The 22315-nt window shown below is 37.6% G+C and overlaps 1 protein-coding gene across 1 annotated transcript; it reads left to right on the top strand.

Moving 5' to 3' along the window:
• The first annotated feature begins 7784 nt into the window (after positions 1 to 7784).
• TRIM69 (tripartite motif containing 69) lies at positions 7785 to 22315 on the top strand. The gene is made up of 6 exons (XM_061182196.1): positions 7785 to 8258; positions 9105 to 9200; positions 11524 to 11757; positions 12534 to 12556; positions 12639 to 12763; positions 21774 to 22315. The coding sequence occupies exons 1-6, from the start codon at positions 7884 to 7886 to the stop codon at positions 22313 to 22315; spliced, it is 1395 nt and encodes a 464-aa protein (XP_061038179.1). The 5' UTR covers positions 7785 to 7883.

The raw sequence follows: 22315 nt of genomic DNA, 5'->3' as shown, positions 1-22315 counted from the left end.
TTTCCAGTTGGCTCTGTGTTGGGCACTCCTTCAACATTTAGCCAGGCCACTTACAACTCTGCCTTAGCCTTTACTTCTCACTCATGTGGAGCCTGACGGTCAGCCAGAGGTGAAAGCTTAGTGTCTTCTCAGGCATTTTCTGAACACATATCCAGACCTGGGCATGCACTTGGGCTTCTTGACTCCCCAGTATACACTGGAGCTTTTAAAAGCTCTTATGCCCCACATATCTTATTTTCTAACTTCCTTCCAAGGCTTTTTGGGCTTGTCCTATTATCCCTTCCCACAGGCTGCTGTATCCAATCCTTTTGCCTTTAAGTACATTCAGCAAAAGCCTCCCAGGAGCTGCCCCAGCCCTGGGAATTCTCTGGGTTAGACAAAACAAAGGGAAGCCCTTGTTCTGACCCTTGAGGGAGCCACCAGACAAAGTTGAAAATACTACCACAATTCTTTGAGAATAAGGTACATATTTCCTCTGGCACTAGCAACCTGCACCAAGAGTGCAACTGCCATCTTCATGGCTGCCACCAATTTGGAGAGTGAGGGATGGTAAGTGAATGAAAACACTACAGTACATTCTTACTACAATGTGGCAGCTTCTTTCTTCCTTTAGTTTTCCCCTAGTTGTAATTTTTTTTTTTTTTACTAGGTCCTGGAGTTCTGCAAAGGTTGATTCTGACAGTTTTTGCAAGTTTATTAGTTGTTTTTGTGGAGTTCTCCCTTGACTTCCTCCTCTGCCATATTTAGTGATGTCAGTACTGAACTGAAAATTTTAATCTACTGCATTTTGTACTTAAATTTAAAACTTAGAGCTTAAGCATATTTAGTACAGGTGAGGAAATAAAATGAATCAGGCAGCTGCTAAAGGCCCAATTCAATGTTCTTCTGTAGAAAAGTGTGCAATGGTTACTATTAATCAATAGGAAGGGCTGGGCTCCTTTTTCAGTTTAATGCTTTGCCTGACCTATCAAAGCTACTCTTGTTTTATTGACTGATGTTCTTAAAGTCTATCTGAAGCCTCTGCTGGCTCTGCAAACTGAAATCCCCAAAGTGTTCAGAACTACAGAGAAAGAAGGTATTTTCTTCCTGAGTTCTCTTCTCAAAATGAGGGGTGGGAAGTACTAGGTAATTATAGTGCCTGCTTGGTCCACTGAGTTTGGACTTGGACACCTGAGTCTAGGTAGAGTGAGAGCATATTTTTTGGCTCCAGAGATCAGCTTGAGAGTAAAAAAGACTGGCTTATTTAAATCACTCAGAATCTGGGTCCTAATTGGCCAGAAAAGAATCTTTCCTGCCCTTCTCTCTTCTTCCCCTTTTACTATTTCTGTGTGTTTTTTCCCCCACAACTTGCCCTTGATTTGTGGCCCTTAGCCTTATACATAGACAGAGAGGTGGTCATGTAAGTGGTATAGTTAGAGTATAGCCAGGAATGCAGCATCTTAATGAGTACTAAAGTGGGATTTCCCTGGCAGCCCAGTGGTTAAGACTCCACGCTGCCACTGCAGGTGGAGTGGGTTCAATCCCTGGTCGGGAACTGAGATTCTACATGCTGCGTGGCATTCCCAAAAAAATTTTAAAAATAAAAATAAAAGAGTACTAAAGCTTGAAATTCTGTGATTTAAAATGTATTACTTTGAACTACCAGTTCAAGATGGCAGGCTGCACATACTGTCCACCTTCTCAAAAATCCCATACAAATTTCATAAAGTATACATATAACAAAGAATAAATCCACAACTGTGCTAGAACATAGTGAATTGCTAGGAGTGGACCAAGAACACTGGGGAATGTTTGCATGATATAAAGAAAATGGGATTTGGTGGTATAGAAACCAAACTGATAAAAAATCTGCAGCACAACTCTAGAGGAGAGACTGCTGAAGTGTTAGATCCTGACAAAACACTTTAATAACTTTAAGTTCAAAGTCAGCTGTGCTTACAGTAGAATAAGGCTAAAGTTCAACTGAGTATTAATTGAGAGGTTGGCAGAGATGGACCAGTTCTTGGCTCTGTGTAAACCGGCTTTATGTTAGTGCCAGGTACAGCTGGCAAGAGCCTCTCTCTAAACAATGCAGGAATATGCTCTCAGTGTAGGAGTGAAAGCTGGAGAGAGAACAGGACAGTGTTCCTGGTAACTTCAAATTCTTACAACAGACGTGGGACCTTCACACACTGAAGGGATGTTTATCTGTTGGCACATTCCATTTGATTCATTTAAATCTGCCATTGCACTAACTTCTTATATGCCAAAGAGACCCACAGAACTGCAATATTAATAGATCTAGGCTTTCATTTATAAAATGGATATTTAAGAATCATCAGAAATTTTGAGTAATACCCACAACATGAAAGAGAAATCTCAAGCTACACCAGCAGAACAAATAACCAGAACAAAGAAACAAGAGTTACTACCAGAAACAAAAGAGAACTAAAAAAAATTTTAATCTACATCTCAATAGAGATTAAAGAGAACAACTTCATCCTGGAATATTTGAGAAGGGAATAACTAAACAACAAGAAAGCAGTCTTGGAAGTTAAAAACATGATTGCCTTCTAGCCAAAAATAGCTTTGAGAAAGGACTGAATATCAGAATGAATGCAGCCAAAACTGAATTAGTGGATTAGAATATCAAATTTAAGAATGCTCCTAGAATGTAAAGGGGTGGGGGAGGGAGAGAGAGGGAGAAGCTTTAAAGAAAAATTACGAGACAAAGATGTTAGATGTAGTAGATTTAATGTCCATCTAATATGAAGTCTAAAGGAAGAAAACAGAAGATAAAAGGGAAGAAATAACCAATAAAGTTAAATAAAAATTATCTGAGCTAAATAATGTTTTGATTATTTAGGCTAAAAAGATCACTTAATACTGAGAAATACTGAAAAGAGAAATAAACTTAGAGCCATCCTGCTAAAAATTTGTGAATTTCCAAATAAAGAGAAAATCCTACAAGTTTCTAGAGGGAAATAAACTCATTCCTAAAGGAAGTGAGAATCAAACTGGCACTGAATTTCTCATCCGTAACACTAAATGCAAATAATGGAAAATGTCTATAAAGTACTGAGAGGGAAAGGTTTGGAACTGAAAGTTCTAAACCTACACAAGCTATCATTCAAATGCTAGGACAAAATAGGGTTACTACTACTGGAAGTGAAATTATTCCAATGGAATATACTCCCTATTCAGACTTTCTTTAAAAATTACTTGAAGATATACATTTTAAGTTCCATTTCTGGCAAAACTGTGAACCATTTATCCTGGAAAACCTACCACTATAGAACATCTAGAAATGCCAGTTAAGCTGTAACAAACATCCTTTGTAATGCATACTTGAGTGTAAAAGAAAGTAAAAAGAAATTCCAAAGAATACAGATTGGAAAGCAGTGAGATGGGCTGGAGTTACTGAGAGCTATATCTGCACTGAGACCTTCTGTGTATCTCAGGAAAACCCAGATTTAACAGTCTTTAGACCCACACCAAGTATGTAGTTGGACCTGAGACCCTTGAATAAAGGTAAAACATTTGAAGAGCTACATCCTCAGTGAAGGAGTAGCAAAGAGAAAAAAAAAAAACAAAAAACTTAACTATCTTGATCTGGGGTCTGAGTGATAAACAAGAGTGTCCCTAGAGAATTTTTAACCACAAGCTTGCCCTCATACAGGGTTAGGCTTAAAATTTACAATCCCTTTATGATCTAGAGACTTGAAACCAATAATATTAACATAAAATAGTGGAGGTTGGTAGTAATCTGGATCTCCAAGCAGAAATAAACACAGATACTCTCTGTAGGGATTCACCTCTAATATAGGCAAAGCATAAAACAGAAGAGATTTATAAACCGAATTACACTAAAATTAAGAACTTCTGTTCATGGGAAGCCACTATAATAGGGGTGAAAAGACAAGCCATATACTGAGAGGTGGGAGAAGATATTTACAACACAACCAAAATAGAACTAGTATCTGGGATATATAGACAACTACTCTGAATCAATAAGAGGACAAACAACTCATTAGAAAAAAATGAACAAAAGACTTAAATGGACACTTCTTCTCTTAACAAAAGAGGATCCACAAATACGTGAAAAACGTTCAACTGCATTAGTAATCACAAAAATGCAAATTAAAGTTATATTGAGGTACCATTACACACCTGCTGGTTTGGCAAAAAATAGAAAATTTGACAATAATATGTGTTAGTGAGGATATGGAACAACCAAAATTTTCATCCTCTGCTAGTACAGTGTAAATTGCTACATTTATTTTGGCAAACCGTTTGGTATTATCTAGTAAAGGTAAAGAGTTACATATTCCATGATCTAGCAATGCTATTTCTAGGTACAGATCCTTGAGAAATGCTTACACATGTTCACAAAGAGACACAAACAAGAATGTTATTAATAGCACTGAGCATTTTTTACAGATTGAAGGTCTGTGTCAACCCTGTGCTGTGCAAGTCTTTCAGTGCCATTTTTCCAAAACATTTGCTCACTTTGTGTCTCTGTGTCACATTTTGATAATTCTTGTAATATTTCAAACTTTCAAGTTATTATATTAATTATATGAGATATTACATATTATTATATTTATTATTATATAATTAAATATATAATTATATATTATTATTCTATTTATTATCACAGATAATATGTTATCTGTGATTAGGGATCTTTGATGTTACTATTGTAATTGTTCTGAGGCCCCACAGATCACACTCACATAAACCAGGGAACTTAATCGATAAAGGTTGTTTGTGTTTTGATTGCTACACAGATGGGTCATTCCTTTGTCTCTCTCCCTTTCCCTGGGCCTCCCTATTCCCTGAGACATAACAATATTGACATTTGGCTGACTAATAACCCTACAATGACCTCTAAGTGTTCAAGTGAAAGGAAGAGTCACATGTCTCTCACCTCAAATCAAAAGCTAGAAATGATTAAGCTTGGTGAGGAAGGCATGTCAAAAGCCAAGATAGGCCAAAAGCTAGGCCTCTTGTGCCAGTTAGCCAAGTTGTGAATGCAAAGAAAATGTTCTTGAAGGAAATTAAAAGTGCTACTCCAATAAGCATGTGAATAGTAAGAAAGTGAAACAGCCTTATTGCTGATAATGGAGAAAGTTTTAGTGCTCTGGATAGAAGATCAAACCAGCTACAACGTTCCCTTAAGTCAAAGCCTAATCTAGAGCAAGGCCCTAATTCTCTTCCTATGAAGGCTTACAAAGGTGAGGAAGCTGCAGAAGAAAAGTTTGAATCTAGCCGAAGTTGATTCATGAGGTTTAAAGAACCATCTCCATAACATAAAATTCAAGGTGAAGTAGCAAGTGCTGATGTAGAAGATGCAGCAAGTTATCCACAAGATCTAGCTAAGATCATTGGTGAAGGTGACTACAGTAAACAACAGATTCTCAATGTAGATAAAACAGCCTTATATTGGAAGAAGATGCCATCTAGAACTTTCATAGCTAGAGAGGAGTAGTCAATGGTTGGCTTCTAAGCTTCAAAGGCCAGGCTGACTCTCTTGCTAAGGGCTAATGCAACTGATAACTTTAAGTTGAAGCCAATGCTCATTTACCATTCTGAAAATCCTAGGGCCCTTAAGATTTACATTAAATCTACTCTGCCTGTGTTCTATAAACAAAGGCTAGATGACAACACATCTGTTGACAACATGGTTTACTGAATATTTTAAGTCCACTGTTGAGACCTACTGCTCAGAAAAAGATTCCTTTCAAAATATCATTGACAATTCATCTGATCACTCAAGAACTCTGATCGAGATGTACAATGAGATTCATGCTGTTTTCATGCCTGCTAACATGACATCCATTCTGCAGCCCATGGATCAAGGAGTAATTTCGACTTTCAAGTCTTACCATTTAAGAAATACATTTTGTAAGGCTATAGCTGCCTTAGATAGTGATTCCTCTGATGGATCTGGGCAAAGTAGATTGAAAGGATTCACCTTCACCTCTGGAAAGGATTCACCATTCTAGATACCATTAAGAACATTCATGATTCACGGGAAGAGGTCAAAATATCAACATACACAGGAGTTTGGAAGAAGTTGATTCCAACCTGCATGGATGACTTTGAGGGGTTCAAAACTTCAGTGGAGGAAGTACCTGCAGATGTGGTGGAAACAGCAAGAGAACTAGAATCGGAAGTGGAGCCTAAAGATGTGACTGAATTGCTGCACTCTCATGATGAAACTTTAATAGATGAAGAGTTGCTTGTTATGGATGAGGAAAAAAGGGGTTTCCTGAGATAAAATCTACTCCTGGTGAAGATGCTGTAAAGAGTGTTGATATGACAACAAAGGATTTAGAATATTACATAAAATTAGTTGATAAAGCATTGGCAAGGTTTGAGAGGACTGACTCCAATTTTGAAAGAAGTTCTACTGTGGGTAAAATGCTATCAAACAGCATTGCATTCTAAAGAGAAATCATTCATGAAAGGAAGAGTCAATCGATGCAGAAAACTTCATTGTTGTCTTATTCTAAGAAACTGCCATAGCCACCCCAGCCTTCAGCAACCACCACCCTGATCAGCTGTCAACATCAAGGCAAGACTCTCCACTAGCAAAAAGATTACCACTCGCTGAAGGCTCAGATGATGGTTAGCATATTTTAGCAATAAAGTATTTTTTAACTAAGGTATGTGCATTTTTTAGACATCATGTTATTGCACATGTAATAGACTACAGTAATAACTTTTATATGCACTGGAAAACCAAAAATTTTGTGTTACTCACTTTACTGTGATATTCACTTTATTGTGGTGGTATGGAACCCAACCTGCAACATCTCCAAGGTATGTCTGTATATAACATTTTTTCACCAAAGAACATGAGCAGGAATGTTCTTAGCAACACTATTTATAATAGCTCCACACTGGTAATTACCTAAAAGTCTATCAACAGTAGAATGGAGAAATAAATTATGGTATATTTACACAATGGATACTATACAGCAACGAGGATGAATGGACCACAACTATATAGAACAATATGAATAAATTTCACAAATATAATGTTGACCAAAGAAGCCAACAACAAAAGAGTATATATTGCATGGCTGCATTTATATAAAATTCAAAAACAGGCAAAACTAATGTATAGTGTTGGAAGTCAGGATGGGGGTCAACCTTGATGAGGGATAGTGACTTGAAGCAGGCACATGGGGAGCTTCTGGGATGCTGAAAATGTTTCTTGATTGGGGTGATGATTACACAGATGTGTTCATTTTGTAAAAAGTTATTGAGCTGTACACTTATGATTCTGCATTTTTCTGTATAAATGTTATTTCTGTAATGTGTTTTTTAAAAAGGATGGGTGGAGGGCCTGGATGATATTATGGTTGGTGATATTATGCCATTGACTGAGGAATCTTGACTGATCTTCCAATTCTTTGCATATGACTTCCAGAAAACAAAAAAAAAAACAAAAAGGTAATAACTAGTAGAACAGAAGTTGGAAGTAAAACTTTCAACTGAAACATAGAGAAAGTGGGTGGAAGAAGTGATGTACAAAGAAATACATTTCTTTGATTGAGTACTCTTTCTTCTTCTGCCTTGGTTCTCTATTAAAGTTTAATAATGTTGGGAGTAGTAATAAACTACGATGTTAGATAACAATGAATTTATTGATCACTTTCAAAGAAGAGATTATGGTGCTTTTACTCTGACTGCACCAATTCTCAGCTCCTTTAGGAATAGAGCCCACTATCCTGGAATGCTGAAATGGGCAATAAGAAAGAAAAACTCATTTTAGCTGTTCTTTTCCAAAGGTATCTTCCAATCCCTCCGTCAACATTGACCCAGACAACTACGTTGAAGTGAATGATTTCATCACTCAGATACCCTCTAAAGTGCAGATACAAGATATTACTATGGAGTTACACTGCCCACTGTGTAATGATTGGTTTCGTGATCCACTGATGCTAAGCTGTGGCCACAACTTCTGTCAGTCTTGTATCCAAAACTTTTGGAAGCAGCAAGCAAAAGAAACATTCTGTCCTGAGTGTAAGATGCTATGTCAATACAGCAACTGTACATTTAACCTTGTACTGGAGAAGCTGGTAGAGAAGATTAAGAAGCTACCCCTACTCAAGGGCCATCCACAGTGCCCAGAGCATGGAGAGAACCTGAAACTATTCAGTAAGCCAGATGGGAAACTGATATGCTTTCAATGCAAAGATGCTCGATTGTCTGTGGGGCAGTCTAAAGAATTCCTGCAGATCTCTGATGCTGTCCGTTTCTTCACGGTGGGTGAGCCCTGGGTCTTGAGCAATCTTGAGCAATTCCTTAGTAAGGCTGGGAAAAATCTTTTGTCGGACTTCTTCTCTCTTCCAATACCACCCCTTTATTCAGATGATTACTAGAAAGCTCAGAGTGCTCAGAAAATACAACATATCTTGCAAAGTTCTTTTTCTATAGTTGCCAATTATAGGAAAGCAGTGAAGGAGCTCTGGTCTACTCCCTCAGTCAATCAAATATTTACCCAAACCCAGCCACGACAGCATTCTACTAGACACTGTACAGAATATGGACATATAAGATACTGCTTTTGTTATAAAAGTCTTGAAATTTAGTCAAGTTTAAAATGAATAAAACCACCAAAGCAATATAAGATAGTCTACTGTTGTGAGCTAAATTTTTGTCACATTTGTAATTCACAAATGTTTAGAATTTCAGAGGAGATTAGAGAAAACTGAAATAGTCAGAGAGGCATGGTGCAAGAAAGTTTGAACTGGAAAATTATTTGAATTTGGATGGGCAGAAGGAAGAAATGAGTGTTTTAAGTGAGAACAATGCAAGTAAAAGTATAGATAGTGAGAACAGTGTAACTAGAGTAGAAAATATATAGAGCTCTGTTATCTTCTTCAAACCCCTGAAGTTAGCTAATAAGAGGATAAAACTAAGTTTTTCTGCTGCTTGTAATTTTCTTCACAATTTTTGGAAGAGACAGGAATTACGATACAGGGTAAAGGAGACTTCTGTAGCAAGAGCTTGCTTTTTTTCCCCCTGACACCCTGGGGCTTTGGGGGAGATATCCCTTATGGCCCTTTATCTCTCAATTACCATGGGTTAATTCTATATGGTATTCCCAGGAGGAGCTTACCATCCATCAGGGTCAACTGGAGGCAACCCTGAAGGAACTTCAGTCCCTGAGGAACATGCAGAAAGATGCTATTGCTGCTCACAAGGTGAGGAGCAGGGTAGAGGGGTTATGAGATACAACCGGAATATACCCTCCTTGTAACTTCAGCTATGTGGGTGGAAAGGTACCTTTACATACCAGGCACCTTTGAACCAAGGTCTCTCAGATTGCTGGCTTTTCTCATCTGATTTGATCTTTCCTAGCTTCCCTAAAACTAAATAAAACTATTGCTTATACTTTCAACTTCACAGGAGCTTAATGGTTAAGAGACTTGGCAAATCAGTTCCTAGGTTGGGGGAATAAACTGGGAGTTCTGTTTCTTCATTAATTATTCTATAGAGGGGTGTCTTCTCTGGCATTTGGCATCTGGAAGAAGAAATATGTACAATGAGGGAAAGAAGAAGGATAGATGGAAATGATGTCTCAAGAGGATTTTGTTCTTGTTGTAAGAGCTCCTAGTTCAGCTATTACAGTCAACATTCATTCATTCAACAAATATTTATTGAGTGGGTCAGGTATTATACTAGACACTATATTCCTACCATGGTGGGAGATAGATGTTAATTAAACAATCCCACCAATAACAATAAAACAACAACTGTGGTAACTACTATAAATGAAAATATAGGGTATATTAGAGCATATAAATGGAGAACCTAATCTAGACTGGGTGTTCTTTGAAGAAGCCACTTATTAAAAATTGAGAATTGAAAGGATAAGTGTTATCCTTAGCCAAGTGAACTGGGTGAGGTGAATATGAAGGAAATTGCCTGGAAAATGTTCTGTGAAGAGGAAAGAGCATACGGAAAATTTCTGAGACAGGAAGTTAGTTGCTATGTTAAACAGAGAGAAGGCCAATTAAGCTGGATCATGGTAAGCAAGATGAGACTGAAAAGGCAGATATGGGGCCAATCATGTAGGCCCTTGTAGATAATGTTAGGAATTTTGAACTTCATCCTGTGAATAATGAGAAGTCATTAAAGGGTTTAAATAGGACATGGCTTCATCTCATTTTGAAAGCATCAGTCTGGTGGCTGTGTGGAGTATGGATTGGAGAAAGACAATGACAAGGATAATGGTTAGCAGAGGGCTGTAGCAGTGATCCCAGAGAATGATGATGGCTTGGACTAGAAAGGCAGTAGAGATCAAAAGAAATAAATAGCTTCAGCATATGCTTTGGAAATAAAAATTACCTGCATGTGGTGATTGATTAGATGTGAGAGGTGAGTGATGATATCAAATAGACAGTTGGATATAGGAATCTGGAGCTCAGAAGTTGTTCTAGGATGAAAATAAGAAGTCAGCATATAGATTGTATTTAAAGTTGTGAGAGGAGAGGCTATTACCTAGAAAGAGAGTGTAGAATGAGAGGGGAAAAGAGCCCAGGGCAGAATATCAAATAATCTAATATTTAGAGCTTGGTTAGAGGAGACAGAACCAACAAATAAGACTGAGAGACAGTGGTGAAATAGGTAAAAGGAAAAATGGAAAAGTCTCACCTAGAGGACAGTGAGAGTTAAGACTATTTTAAGAGTGCAATTATAATGATTGACCATAGAATGTAAGCTGGATAATAGGGGACATGAAGAGAGAAAAGTTGATGAATGGAAATGAAGGGGTCAATGAACAGGAAGTTTCAATGAGACCCAATAATTGTTGCAATAGGGGTACCTGAGTAAGTGAGCATAAAAAGCAATTTTAGAGATGGTACAATTGCTGGGGATGATAAAATCCTCAATGTGACTAAAAGAACGAGTAGATAAAGGTAAAAATCACTAGAAATGATGATGAGGAACTGAGAAGCCAGGATGTCAGATGGCATATCCATGAGGATGTTGAGGTCACCTAAGAAAAGAGATGCCAGTGTAGCAGTTATCAATTTCAGTGCTTCAGACATTGCCCATCTCTTGCTTCTTCTATATTGTCCTGGCAGCAGGAATGGCATCTCCCCCAGTTCTGATTTCTTAAAAAAGGACAGTTCTTCCAGTCTCATATGGACCCAGTCTAACAGCATCACTTGGTAGATATTGGTTTGTACTTCTGGATAAAAGGGAATTATCATTCATTTAAAAGTGTTTGATTAACCCCATGGTCTTATTTAATATGGCATTGGTTCCCACCTCAGTACTGCAATAGGAACCTAGGATGACTTTTGACTATTTCGTGCTGAACTATTAAACTAGCTGGGAAAGACAGAGTAAGTCTCCCAAAGGGCTCCTTTTAGTACAGTTGAATGTTGATACTCAGCCATTTGCATGCATTTTCCGGTTATAGTATTTGCCAAGTTGTGTAAGTGTTAGTGGTGTGGGCCCCCATCCCCAAGTGTTAATCTCAGTAATTACCATGGTGATAATCATGGAGTTTTCCAGGAAAACAAGCTACATCTGCAGCAACACATCTCCTTGGAGTTTCTAAAGCTGCATCAGTTCCTGCACAGCAAAGAAAAGGACGCTTTAAATGAGCTCCGAGAAGAGGGGAAAGCCTTGAATGAGGAGATGGAACTGAATCTGAGCCACATTCAAGAACAGTGCCTCCTAGCCAAGGAGATGTTGGTGAGCATCCAGGCACGGATGGAACAGCAGAACTCCTTCGACTTTCTCAAAGTGAGACTCCATACCAACATGACTATGGGTACAATAGAGGGGGAAAGAGGGTTGGAAAGGATGTAGAAGCAGATTTTCCCCTCCAGGAGGGTACAAAAACTGCTGTAGTGCTTTTAAGATTCCTTGGGAGAAAAGCAGGAGGCTGCTTTTACCTTATACTCAGTTTTAAGCTTTACTTTCACACTCTTAGAAAAGAAGATAATAAAATGCCATTAAAACCAGCATGTTTTAATATTTCTCCATAAAGAAATTTGAAGCTTTATTTCTCAAAAGTAAGAATGTTGCCACCTAAGTTGTATCTTTTACTGGCTCTCAGCAATCATAAATTGACCTGTTTGAAAAGCTGTTGGTCAATTTCTGCTTCCTCAGGCTTCACCTCTAAAGTGGCATTGGTTACTACCTCAGTGCTCAGAAGCTTAATTAGCCAGAGTAAGGAAAAGTGGCCTTGGGGTTGGAATACCTATTGTGTTTTTCTCCTGAGACTATGTGGCAGTGTAGGTAAAAACAGCTTAACCTTAATTTCTTTCTTGTTCCCTGTAAAAGCAAACTCTAGAAAATCAGAGCAAAGTAAGCCAGTTTATCCTGGGATAGATGAAGGATGAAGATCAGAAAAGGCATATGGAGGATGAGAGGAGTTGGTGGCAATAGGATGGGGACCATCTGCATAGGAGCGCAGTTTTGACCATCAAATTCTGGTGGTGGCCTGTATGACCAAAGAAATTTCTGGAGCTGATGAACAGGCATCTAACCTTTCTATTTCTCCTTTCCTCTCCTAGGACATCACACCTCTCTTGGATAGGTAAGTGTTTCCGTGTGGTATTAATACCCTTCCTTCAGTCCCTGGAGGATGTCTAAGAATAAATGATTTATGTCCCCTGCAGCTTGGAGCAAGGAATGAGGGTGCTGACACCCAGAGAGCTTATCTCCAGAAAGCTGAACCCAGGCCTGTTCAGAGGTCCCATCCAGTATATGATGTGGAGGGAAATGCAGTCCACTCTCTCTCCAGGTATCAGTGGATAGTAGTTATTTGTTCCTGGGGCTCTCACTTTATGTTTCATCTGTGGGACGTCTTCTGTGGCCCTAAATAGTACGTTAGCGCCTGGACAGAGGGAGGGGTGAAGTTTAGCCAAAAGAAGGCTAGTTGGTACGACTGAATTTCTTCTCTTACTGTCATCTAAGAATTTATGACTTTGTACTGGTAAAGAGAGTCTGATGTCCGAATTACTTCTCAGCCTACGATTTTGTTGGATTGTTCTATCAAATGTGACAACCAATATTTTAATGTTTTTCTAAAACAGTTATGTAAGTCCCTAAGGCATCTCTGCCCTGAAGGAGGAGGTTACTGTACATACTCATCATGTGTATGAATACAGTTCCTCTTGTGCTTGATGTTCGTAACATGGAGTATCTCATCTTAGGAGACTGTTTAGAGATCTTAAGTGCTTCAAAAGAAAACCAATTATTTCAATAGATGTGCCTAACAAGAACACTAAGTTTTTGTCATCCTGCAGATACCAAAAAACTGAGCAGGACAAAAGAACACAAATGACATTTCAAGAACATAAAATAAAGTTCTAAATAAAAATCGTTACAGAAATAAAGCTCTAAATAAAGTTTTTTCTGGACTTCATATAGACTCATTATTATTTGTAGTTACTGACTTAATGAAAATCACAAATCTATCCTTGTTCATTTTTCCAGGTAACTGACACTGAAAAAAATCAGTACTGAGGTATAATTAACACAGAATAAAATTCACCAATTGTAAAGTACAACTTGATGAGTTTGACAAATGTATACACTTATGTAAACATCTCCAAAATCAAGATATAGAAAATTTCTGTCATCCCAGCAAGTTCCCGCATACCCCTTTGCAGTCAATCCTTTTCTTCTAGCCTCAGCCACTGACACTCACTGATCTACTTTATTTCACTTTAGTTGTCTTTTCTAAAATCTCATATAAGTGGAACCATACATTATGTAGTCTTTTCTGTTTGGCTTTTTTCACTTAGCAAAATGCTTTTTGAGATTCACCTATGTTGTTGCATGTATCAATCACTGTATTTTATGGATACATCACAATTTGCTTAGTCATTCACTAACATTTGGACATTTGGGTAGTTTCTAGTTTATGGCTAGTATGAATAAACTTGCCTGAACATTTGTTTACAAATCTTTGTGTTTTAATTTCTTTAGGGTAAATATCTAGTGATGGGATTGCTAGGTTGTATGTTAGGTATATGCTTAACTATAAGAAACTATCACATTTTTTTCTTAAGTGGTGGTACCATCTTAATTGCCACCTCCAGTGGATGAGAGTCCCGGTTTCTCCAAATCCTTGCTAAAACTTGATAATGTCGATCTTTTTGATTTTTTTTAACTCCATCAAAAAAGATACTTTATTGAAGTTCCCAAAACAAATTTGAGAAGTTATGCTGGGTTTAAATTGAAAAAGGCCAAGTTAAAATATGGAAATAAAGTTTTCATTTGGTGGAAGCTGAAACTAATGTATACATTCTAATCAAAGATCTATCCCATGTGACATTTTTCAAGTTTTTAAGAGTCTACCAGGCCAAACCCTTCACTGCCTTTACTGCTTTTGCTTTGCTTTCCCCCTTTTCTTTCTTTCGCTTTGCCTTCAGCTTTCCCCCCCCCCCCTTTGGCCTCTGGTTCATCCATATGGAGTACTGTCCACGCTGATCTAGAAGACTCTTTTTGTTTCTCTTAATATCAATCTCCATTTTTATGTCATTTTTTTCATCTTTCACTACATATTGGGTTTTCTCTTGATAATGTTTGGATACCACCACAGTTTTATTTTACCTTATTTTTTTGAAAGATATATTCCCTCATATAGAATTCTGGGTTAATGGACTTCTTTTCACTAACATAAAAAGTCACTCCATTGTTTTCTCACTTGTATAGTTTCTGATGAGATGTCTATTATCATTTTTATATTCATTTCTCTGTATGTACTATCTCTTTTCTCCTTGTAAGATTTACTTTTTTTGTCACTTGTTTCCACCAGTTTGATTATGCTGGGTCTTGGTGTGTTTTCTTTTTATTTATTTAGTTTGTGGTTCATTGAGTTTCTTGGATCAATGGGTTTATTGTTTTCACCAAGTTTGTGAAAATGTCAGCTATTATTTCTTCAAGAGTTTTTTTTACCTATCCACCTTTTCTTCTCTCCTTCCGGAACTCTAATTTTACATATGTTAGACCACCTAAAATTGTCTCACTTGTCATTGATGTTCAGCATTTTTTAGCCTTTTTTCTTTCTGTGCTTCATTCTGAATAGCTTCTATTGCTATTCAAGTTCTCTCATCTTTTCATCTGCACTGTCTAATCTTCTGTTAATCCTGTACAAGATGTTTTTCATTTCAGATACATTTCATTTCTTCAAAAAGTTGGGTCTTTTTATATCTTCAGTTTCTCTCCTTACCATGTTCTTGTTTCATCTACATTCTCATGCAAATGGAAGATACATATAATAGCTGTTTTAATGTCTTTGTCTGCTAATTCCACCACTATTGTAATTTCTAACATGTTGTTATTGTTTGAGTTTTCTTGAGACTGTAGGTCATATTTTCCTGCTGTTTTGCATGGCTGGTATTTTTTAAAATTTTTAATTGACTTAATTTTTTTAGAATACTTTTAGATTTACAGAAAAATTGAAAAGATAGTACAGAGAGTTCTTGTATATCTCATTCCTAGTTTATATTATTATTATCTTATATTTAGTGTGATACATGATTTATAATTAATGAATCAATACTAATACATTACTATTAACTAAAGTCAATAGTTTCTTTAGATTTCCTTGTTTTTTTACCTAATGTCATTTTTCTATTCCAGGATCCCATCTAAGGTTCCACATTACATTTAGTTGTCATGTTTCTTTAAGCTCTTCTTGGCTGTGACAGTTTCTCAGACTTTCCTTGTTTTTTGATGACTTTGACAGTTTTGAGGAATACCGGTCATGTATTTTGTAGGATGCCACATTATTGCAATTTGTCTGATGATTTTCTCATGATAAGACCAGCGTTATGAGTTATTGAGAGGAAGACCACAGAGTTAAAGTGCCATTTTCATCACATCATATCAAGCATACATACTGTCAACATAATTTACGACTGTTGATGTTGGCTTTAATCACCTAGCTGAGGTAGTGTTTGTCAAGTTTCTCCACTGTAAAGTTATTCCCCCCTCCCTTTGCCATACTGTATACTTTGGAAGCAAGTTACGATGTGCAGCCCACACTTAAGGAGTGGGTAGTTATGCTCCCTCCTCCTTGAGGGTGGAGTATCTACATAAATTATTTGGAATTCTGCATGGGAGATTTGTCTCTTCTGGCTGTCAAACATGATCAGTTTTACACCGCTATTTGCTGAATTTTGTTGTAATCCTTTAAGCTCTATGGATTTAACTTTGGCATTTAGTGAAGTTATTTGAAATAACTTTGTTCCTTTTGACACTCTAAGCTTTGCTGAGCCTTTAAGCTTTGTTAGAGTGGTTCAAGAGCAGCCTTTAATCTAGGGTTAACTTCACCAATTTTCTAAGGTATTAACCTTCTGAGTACTCTGTCTGATGTTCTACATACTATAACATTTTTCCATTCTGGCTGACAGGATTGAAAACTATTCCCAGTCTTGTGTGAGCTCTAGAAATTATTAGGCCTACTGCTTTCTGGAGATTTTCTCTCTGGACTTTATGAGTTTCACTGCACGCATGTGGCAATATTCAGCCACAGCCTTGAGGGAATCCCTTTGTAGATGTTTGAAAGTCTATGTACAGCTCCCTCCTCTGTGTTACCCTACCCTGCAAATTCTAGCTGTCTCAGGATCACAGTGTTTTTCTTCTTGTATTCTTTGCCTGTAAAATCAAATTTCACTTTTAGCAATCATTTAAAGCACAAACTGATTTTTTTCTTTTTGGTATAATTTTATATTTAAGAAAATCAAATGGGATTTATTTAATAGATGGCTATTTTAATAATAATGCACCATGGTCAAACCTTGGTAAAATATACTTTATACTCCTTATTTCTAGGCCTTTGCTTATTCTGCAGATTCATATTTTCTTCTTTCCTGCCTTATAAATGAGGCTGTTGCTTTAGGATAGGGGCTGATACTTTTTCTGTAAAGGGTCAGACAGTAAATATTTTAGGCTTTGTGGGCTGTTTGGTCTTTGTTGAAAGTACTTAACTATGCCACTGCAGTGAAAAAGCAACCATGGACAATATGGCTATTCATGTATTCCAGTGTAGAGAATTGTTTAACTTAAAATATTTTAATATATTTCCTTTAGTTTTGTGTGTATTAGTAAAATATCACCAAAGTTCACTCATTCATTCAACACACTCTTCTAGAGGGCCTACTACATGCTAAGCATTAAGTTGGGCTCCAAGGATATGGAAATAAAAGACATAGTTTCTGCTCCTCAGGAAAGGCTAGAAGACCAAGTTAGAGTCTGTAGCAACCCTCTAGGTGAAAAATTATTAAGATGTAAGCCAGAGGCATGGGAATGGGAATGGAAAATAAAGAATAGATTCTGGAGACAGAATTCCTGGAGATGAAATATACAGGACAGTAACTGGTGGTAAGGGATAGAGAAAGGTGACGTCAAGGATGGAAATACAGGAGATGCAGATTTTGGAGGGTGCTGATGAGTTCAGTTTTGGCCATGTTGTGTTGACCTACAGGACAACTAAGTGAATATATTCACATAGGTAATTATTCTAACTGGAGCTTAGGAGGGAGGCCAGGGCTGGAATAATCAATATAGAGTCGGGGTAGCTGAAGCTATTCATGTAAATGAGATTTCCTAAGGAAACTGAGAACATACAGTCAAAGAGAGAGCATGTTATAGAGAATAACAACAGATGAAGGTCAATGAAGCCTCAGAAGAGACTGAGGAATTCTGGCAACAGAAATAAAAGAAAAACCAGAAAATGAAGTCCACATGGAATCTAAAACAAAGAGACTGTAAAAGAGAAGGGAATGGTCATTCACTCCAAATGCGAAGATCAATTTAGAAAATGACTGGAAAAGAGATATTTTAAACAACAACTGGTGACTTTGGCAAGGCCAATTTCAAAAGAGTGGAATGAGTAGAAGTTATTGTGTAGGGTTCAGGAGTAATTTGTAATGAGGCAGTAATGAAGTGACTAGATCACTCATTTGAGAAGTTTCACTAAGAACGGAAGATGTATGAATGGAAAACATGCTGAAGGGAAGCAGCCTGTAGAAAGGCAGAAATCAACAGTATAAGAAAGGGAATAATTGGTGGAAGTAGGGAAGAGTGAGAGCTACAGCAGAGAGAGGTACTGACTTTCCAGTTTCCTCTGAAACTGGAGAGGAGATAAAGATGGTAGAAGTGAACAATTCTGTGGGGTGGGGTTTGCAGTATGAGTGGGAAGAATTGAGGGATTCCTATAAGATGTACTGTAGCTTCTCTGTGAAACAGGAGATGAAGTCTTCTGCCTGGGAGTGAGGAGGGAAGTGGTGGAATAGGGGTTTGAGGTGGGAGTTGAAGGTTTGAAATTGCTGTTGTGAGGAACTGGAGAGGATTTGATTTGGGAAATATAAGAGTTCTGGGCAGTGCTGATGGCCAAGCATAGAGTGGAAATAATGAATTTGTAGTGGTACCTGTATGCACAATTTTGTGATTTTCCTCCTGCAATGGTCAGGAATTGGGGTGTTAATTTGAATAATTGAATAAATCCAAGGTTGGAGAGTTGCATGGCAGATGCTGCAGAAATAGCGTAAGAGGATATAAGTGTTGAGGCTATTGGCAACAAAGCTATCACTGCTAACCGTTTAGGGAAGGATTTTAAGCCAGGAAGCAAAGAGAGATAATAAAGAGAGATAGGGGACTAGAGATGTTAATGAAATCAAGTAATGGTTGTAGGGAGAGATGAGAGTGAGAAAGCTCAAAAAATAAAGAGTATGGCATATCTGAATTGAAGATTTTAGAGAATGAATAGTTCCTGATGACTACAAGATCCAGAATATAGTCATTGATATGGACAGCTTAGATGTAATGGAGTCAAAAGTCACCAGCAGTAAAGTCAAGGACATGCAAGAATAGAAGAGTAGCTATATCTAAAAGATAGTAAAATCACTTGAGATGATGGGCTGGATTTGGGGTAGAGAAGTAAGGTTAACCCAAAGTGCAGGGGGTATAACCAGGAACTTTGTACATAATAGCATCAAATACAGATAGAGGGAAATATGAAATGGAATGACAAGAGCCTCAAATGAAGAGTGATTTTTTTACATGAGGATGAGGAGTAGAGTATCGGTCTGGAAGTAGCAGTGGTGGCAACCTGATCTCTGGCATCTGAATTTAGAAAATGAGTAGCCTCATGAACTTCTGGAAGCTGTTTTTTAGTTAGTTAGTTTGTTTTTTGGAAGAACCAGCCAGATTTATGTTAAATTAAGGAGGTGATGAGAGAATTCTGTAAACTGAGGATGCAGGAGAGATAATTAGGGAGGTAGTTCTAAAGGGCAGAGTGGAAAGGGTTGGGTGGGAACAGTGGAAGGATGGGTGAAGGCAGAGGAGGTAAAGAACAGAAGGGTGGGGATAAAAGTACAGTAGAGAATAAATCATTAGAGGAGTCTACATTCTGGGCGTTTATGCCAAGGATAACAGGAATATGAAGCATGGTGAAATTAATTAGTGTCAAGGTTTCAAATGGAACTCTAATTGAAGTTCGTTTATTTGTTTAACAAATAGTTACTTGAATACCTAGGAACAGTTCCAAATTTTGAAGATATATGAGGAAACAAAACAGATATGGTCCCTGCCCTTCTAGAGACTACACTCCAACGGAAGAGACAATGAACAAGTAAATAATTTCACATAGTGATAACTATTGTGAAGAAAACAAAGCATGGTATACTCAGTAAATAATTATTCATGAGAGAAAATAAAGCAAGATAAGAGTACAAACAGTAATAGATGAACATGCTATTTTAGATAGAATGGCCAGAGAAAACCTCTCTGAGCAAACAGTCCCCTCTCCCTATGTTTTACTGTGGACATTTCTAAACATACTGAAAAGTTTAAAGACTTTTACAATGAACACTCCTACACCTACCTAGATTCTATCATTAACATTTTATTGAACTTGCATGAATAAAGGCCTGAATGATGTGAAGGAGTGAACATATGGGGAAAGAGTGTTTAGGGACAAGGATAGAAAGTGTAAAGTCTCTGAAGTAGGAATGAGCTTAGTATGTTCAAGGAAGAGCCAAAAGGCAAAGGTGGTTGGACCAAACTAAATGGGGCGAAGGGGTGGTAAGTGGTGGGAAATGAGGTCAGAGAAGTGGGTACATCATGTATGTCTTGTTTGCTCTGTAAGGACTCTGGATTTTACCTTGGGTGATGGGAAGCATAAGAGCATTTTGAGTAGGAGAACTGGATGATCTCATTCGTGTTATGGGCAGAATAGGCTGCAAAAAGGCAAGAGTGGAAACAGAACAGTTAAAAAGCTATTGCAGTAGTTCCAAGCCAGTGGTATTTGTGGAAGTTATCTGTCTATATATTCTGAGTAGGCTCAGAATATATTTTAAATGTGGAGCTGACAGAACTTACTGTTGGACTGAACATGGCATAAGAAGAAAGGGGATGCAAAGCTGACTCCTAGGAATCCTCAAAGCCAGGGCCAGCTGAGCTAGCTGGAGGTGTCAGAGGTTTGGTGATGAGAGCAGACTGCGGTTCTTAAAAGGTTGGCAGGAATTCTTTATGATACCTCCAAAGAAATCCTAGTTCTCACACTGGAAAAAGTAACAACCCAAAGTGGATGAGGATCTGTGTGAGAGAGAAGATTCAGCCTATATGGGAAATTTTCAGGATTCTTCAAAGCCTCTTGTTAGAAAGAAAAAATCCTTGGGATGATGGAAAAGATTCAGGCTTTTCTGAGAAGAGAGAGATAGACTGGATTGATCTTGCTTCCAAGTATAAGTAAATCCATTAACAACAAATGTATGCATATTTGTATCTGTGTCCATGATGTGAACACACAATAGTTTTTGTGTTTCCTGTATCAAATTTTGTGCCAAGGTTCAATGATCTCACATCTAGAATTTGTCACGTTCTTGCTGATATGCTTCCAATCTCTCTTCATTTAGAAATTCTTTTTTATACTGCTGCCCATTGATTTGTCTAAACCAATACTTGTCAAATTACCTGTGATAAAGGACCAGTTTTTAAAACTGATATGTTTGTAGAATATGATATAAGTTAATTACCTGAAAAAGTGGAATTAAAATAACAAAGATTACAAAGTGCAAGCCCAGTTTTTTAACAAAATCAACTGACAAAATTACTCTGTCAGAATTCTATGAAAGTTTCTAAGAGCTTACTCTCAATTCTGTACTATCCTGTCACAGACTGGCAATTACACAGTTTGTGAACCACATTCTGATTATCAGTGGCATCAACCATTCCAGACCTCAAAAGTTCCAGTGTCTATTAAACCAAATGTAAACTTATCACCATTGTCCTCTAAATTCTGTGCCAGTTAGCTCAGTCTCACCTGCTTCTAACGGGCAAGCCCTTATCTTCTCTCTCATGCAAGCTACCGTTTTTAACTCATTCCTTTTTTGCCTTTTTTTACCCAAAGCATCCTGATACATCTCATAGATGTTACTTCAAAACTAAAATGCTTATTGCCCTTAGAAAGCTTTCCTAGGACCCACTTACCTAATCTTTACCCTTTCAGCATTTGTATTTTCTTATATTTATTAGTACAGATTTATCTTATTTGCATTTTTTATTAGAGTATAATAATTGCTTCAGAGTAAAGTCTGATTTTTACCACAAATATAAAAATGTCTAGAATATAGCCACATGGATATCAAAACAATATAAAGTATATAAGTAATTACCTGCCTGTCTAAGAGTATATGGCATGGGGAGATAAAGCACTGGTGTCTATGTAAATACTATTTTTGGGAACCTGCATTCATCCCTTTTCCCCCATGCCCTGCTTTCTCTTATTTTCTTACTAGGCCTATCTCCATTAACTCTGGACCCTAAAACTGCTCACCCAAATCTAGTGCTCTCCAAAAACCGAACAAGTGTATGGCATGGTGACGTTAAGCAGGTAATGCCTGATGATCCAGAGAGGTTTGACTCAAGTGTGGCTGTGCTGGGCTCAAAAGGCTTCACATCTGGAAGGTGGTACTGGGAAGTAGAAGTAGCAAAGAAGACAAAATGGACAGTTGGAGTCGTCAGAGAATCCATCCTTCGGAAGGGCAGCTGTCCTCTAACTCCTGAGCAAGGATTCTGGCTTTTAAGACTAAGGAACCAAACTGATCTAAAGGCTCTGGATTTGCCTTCCTGTAGTCTGAAACTGACTAACAACCTCAACAAGGTGGGCATATACCTGGATTATGAGGGAGGGCAGGTATCCTTCTACAATGCTAAAACTATGACCCACATTTACACCTTCAGTAGCACCTTCATGGAGAAACTTTATCCCTACTTCTGCCCTTGCCTTAATGATGGTGGAGAGAATAAAGAACCATTGCATATCTTACATCCACAGTAA

Source organism: Eubalaena glacialis, chromosome 2 (assembly GCF_028564815.1).
Source record: "Eubalaena glacialis isolate mEubGla1 chromosome 2, mEubGla1.1.hap2.+ XY, whole genome shotgun sequence".
In the NCBI taxonomy this organism is placed as follows: Eukaryota; Metazoa; Chordata; class Mammalia; order Artiodactyla; family Balaenidae; genus Eubalaena; species Eubalaena glacialis.
The sequence above is the reverse complement of the archived record's forward strand: the minus strand, read 5'-3'. Positions and strand labels throughout refer to the sequence as shown.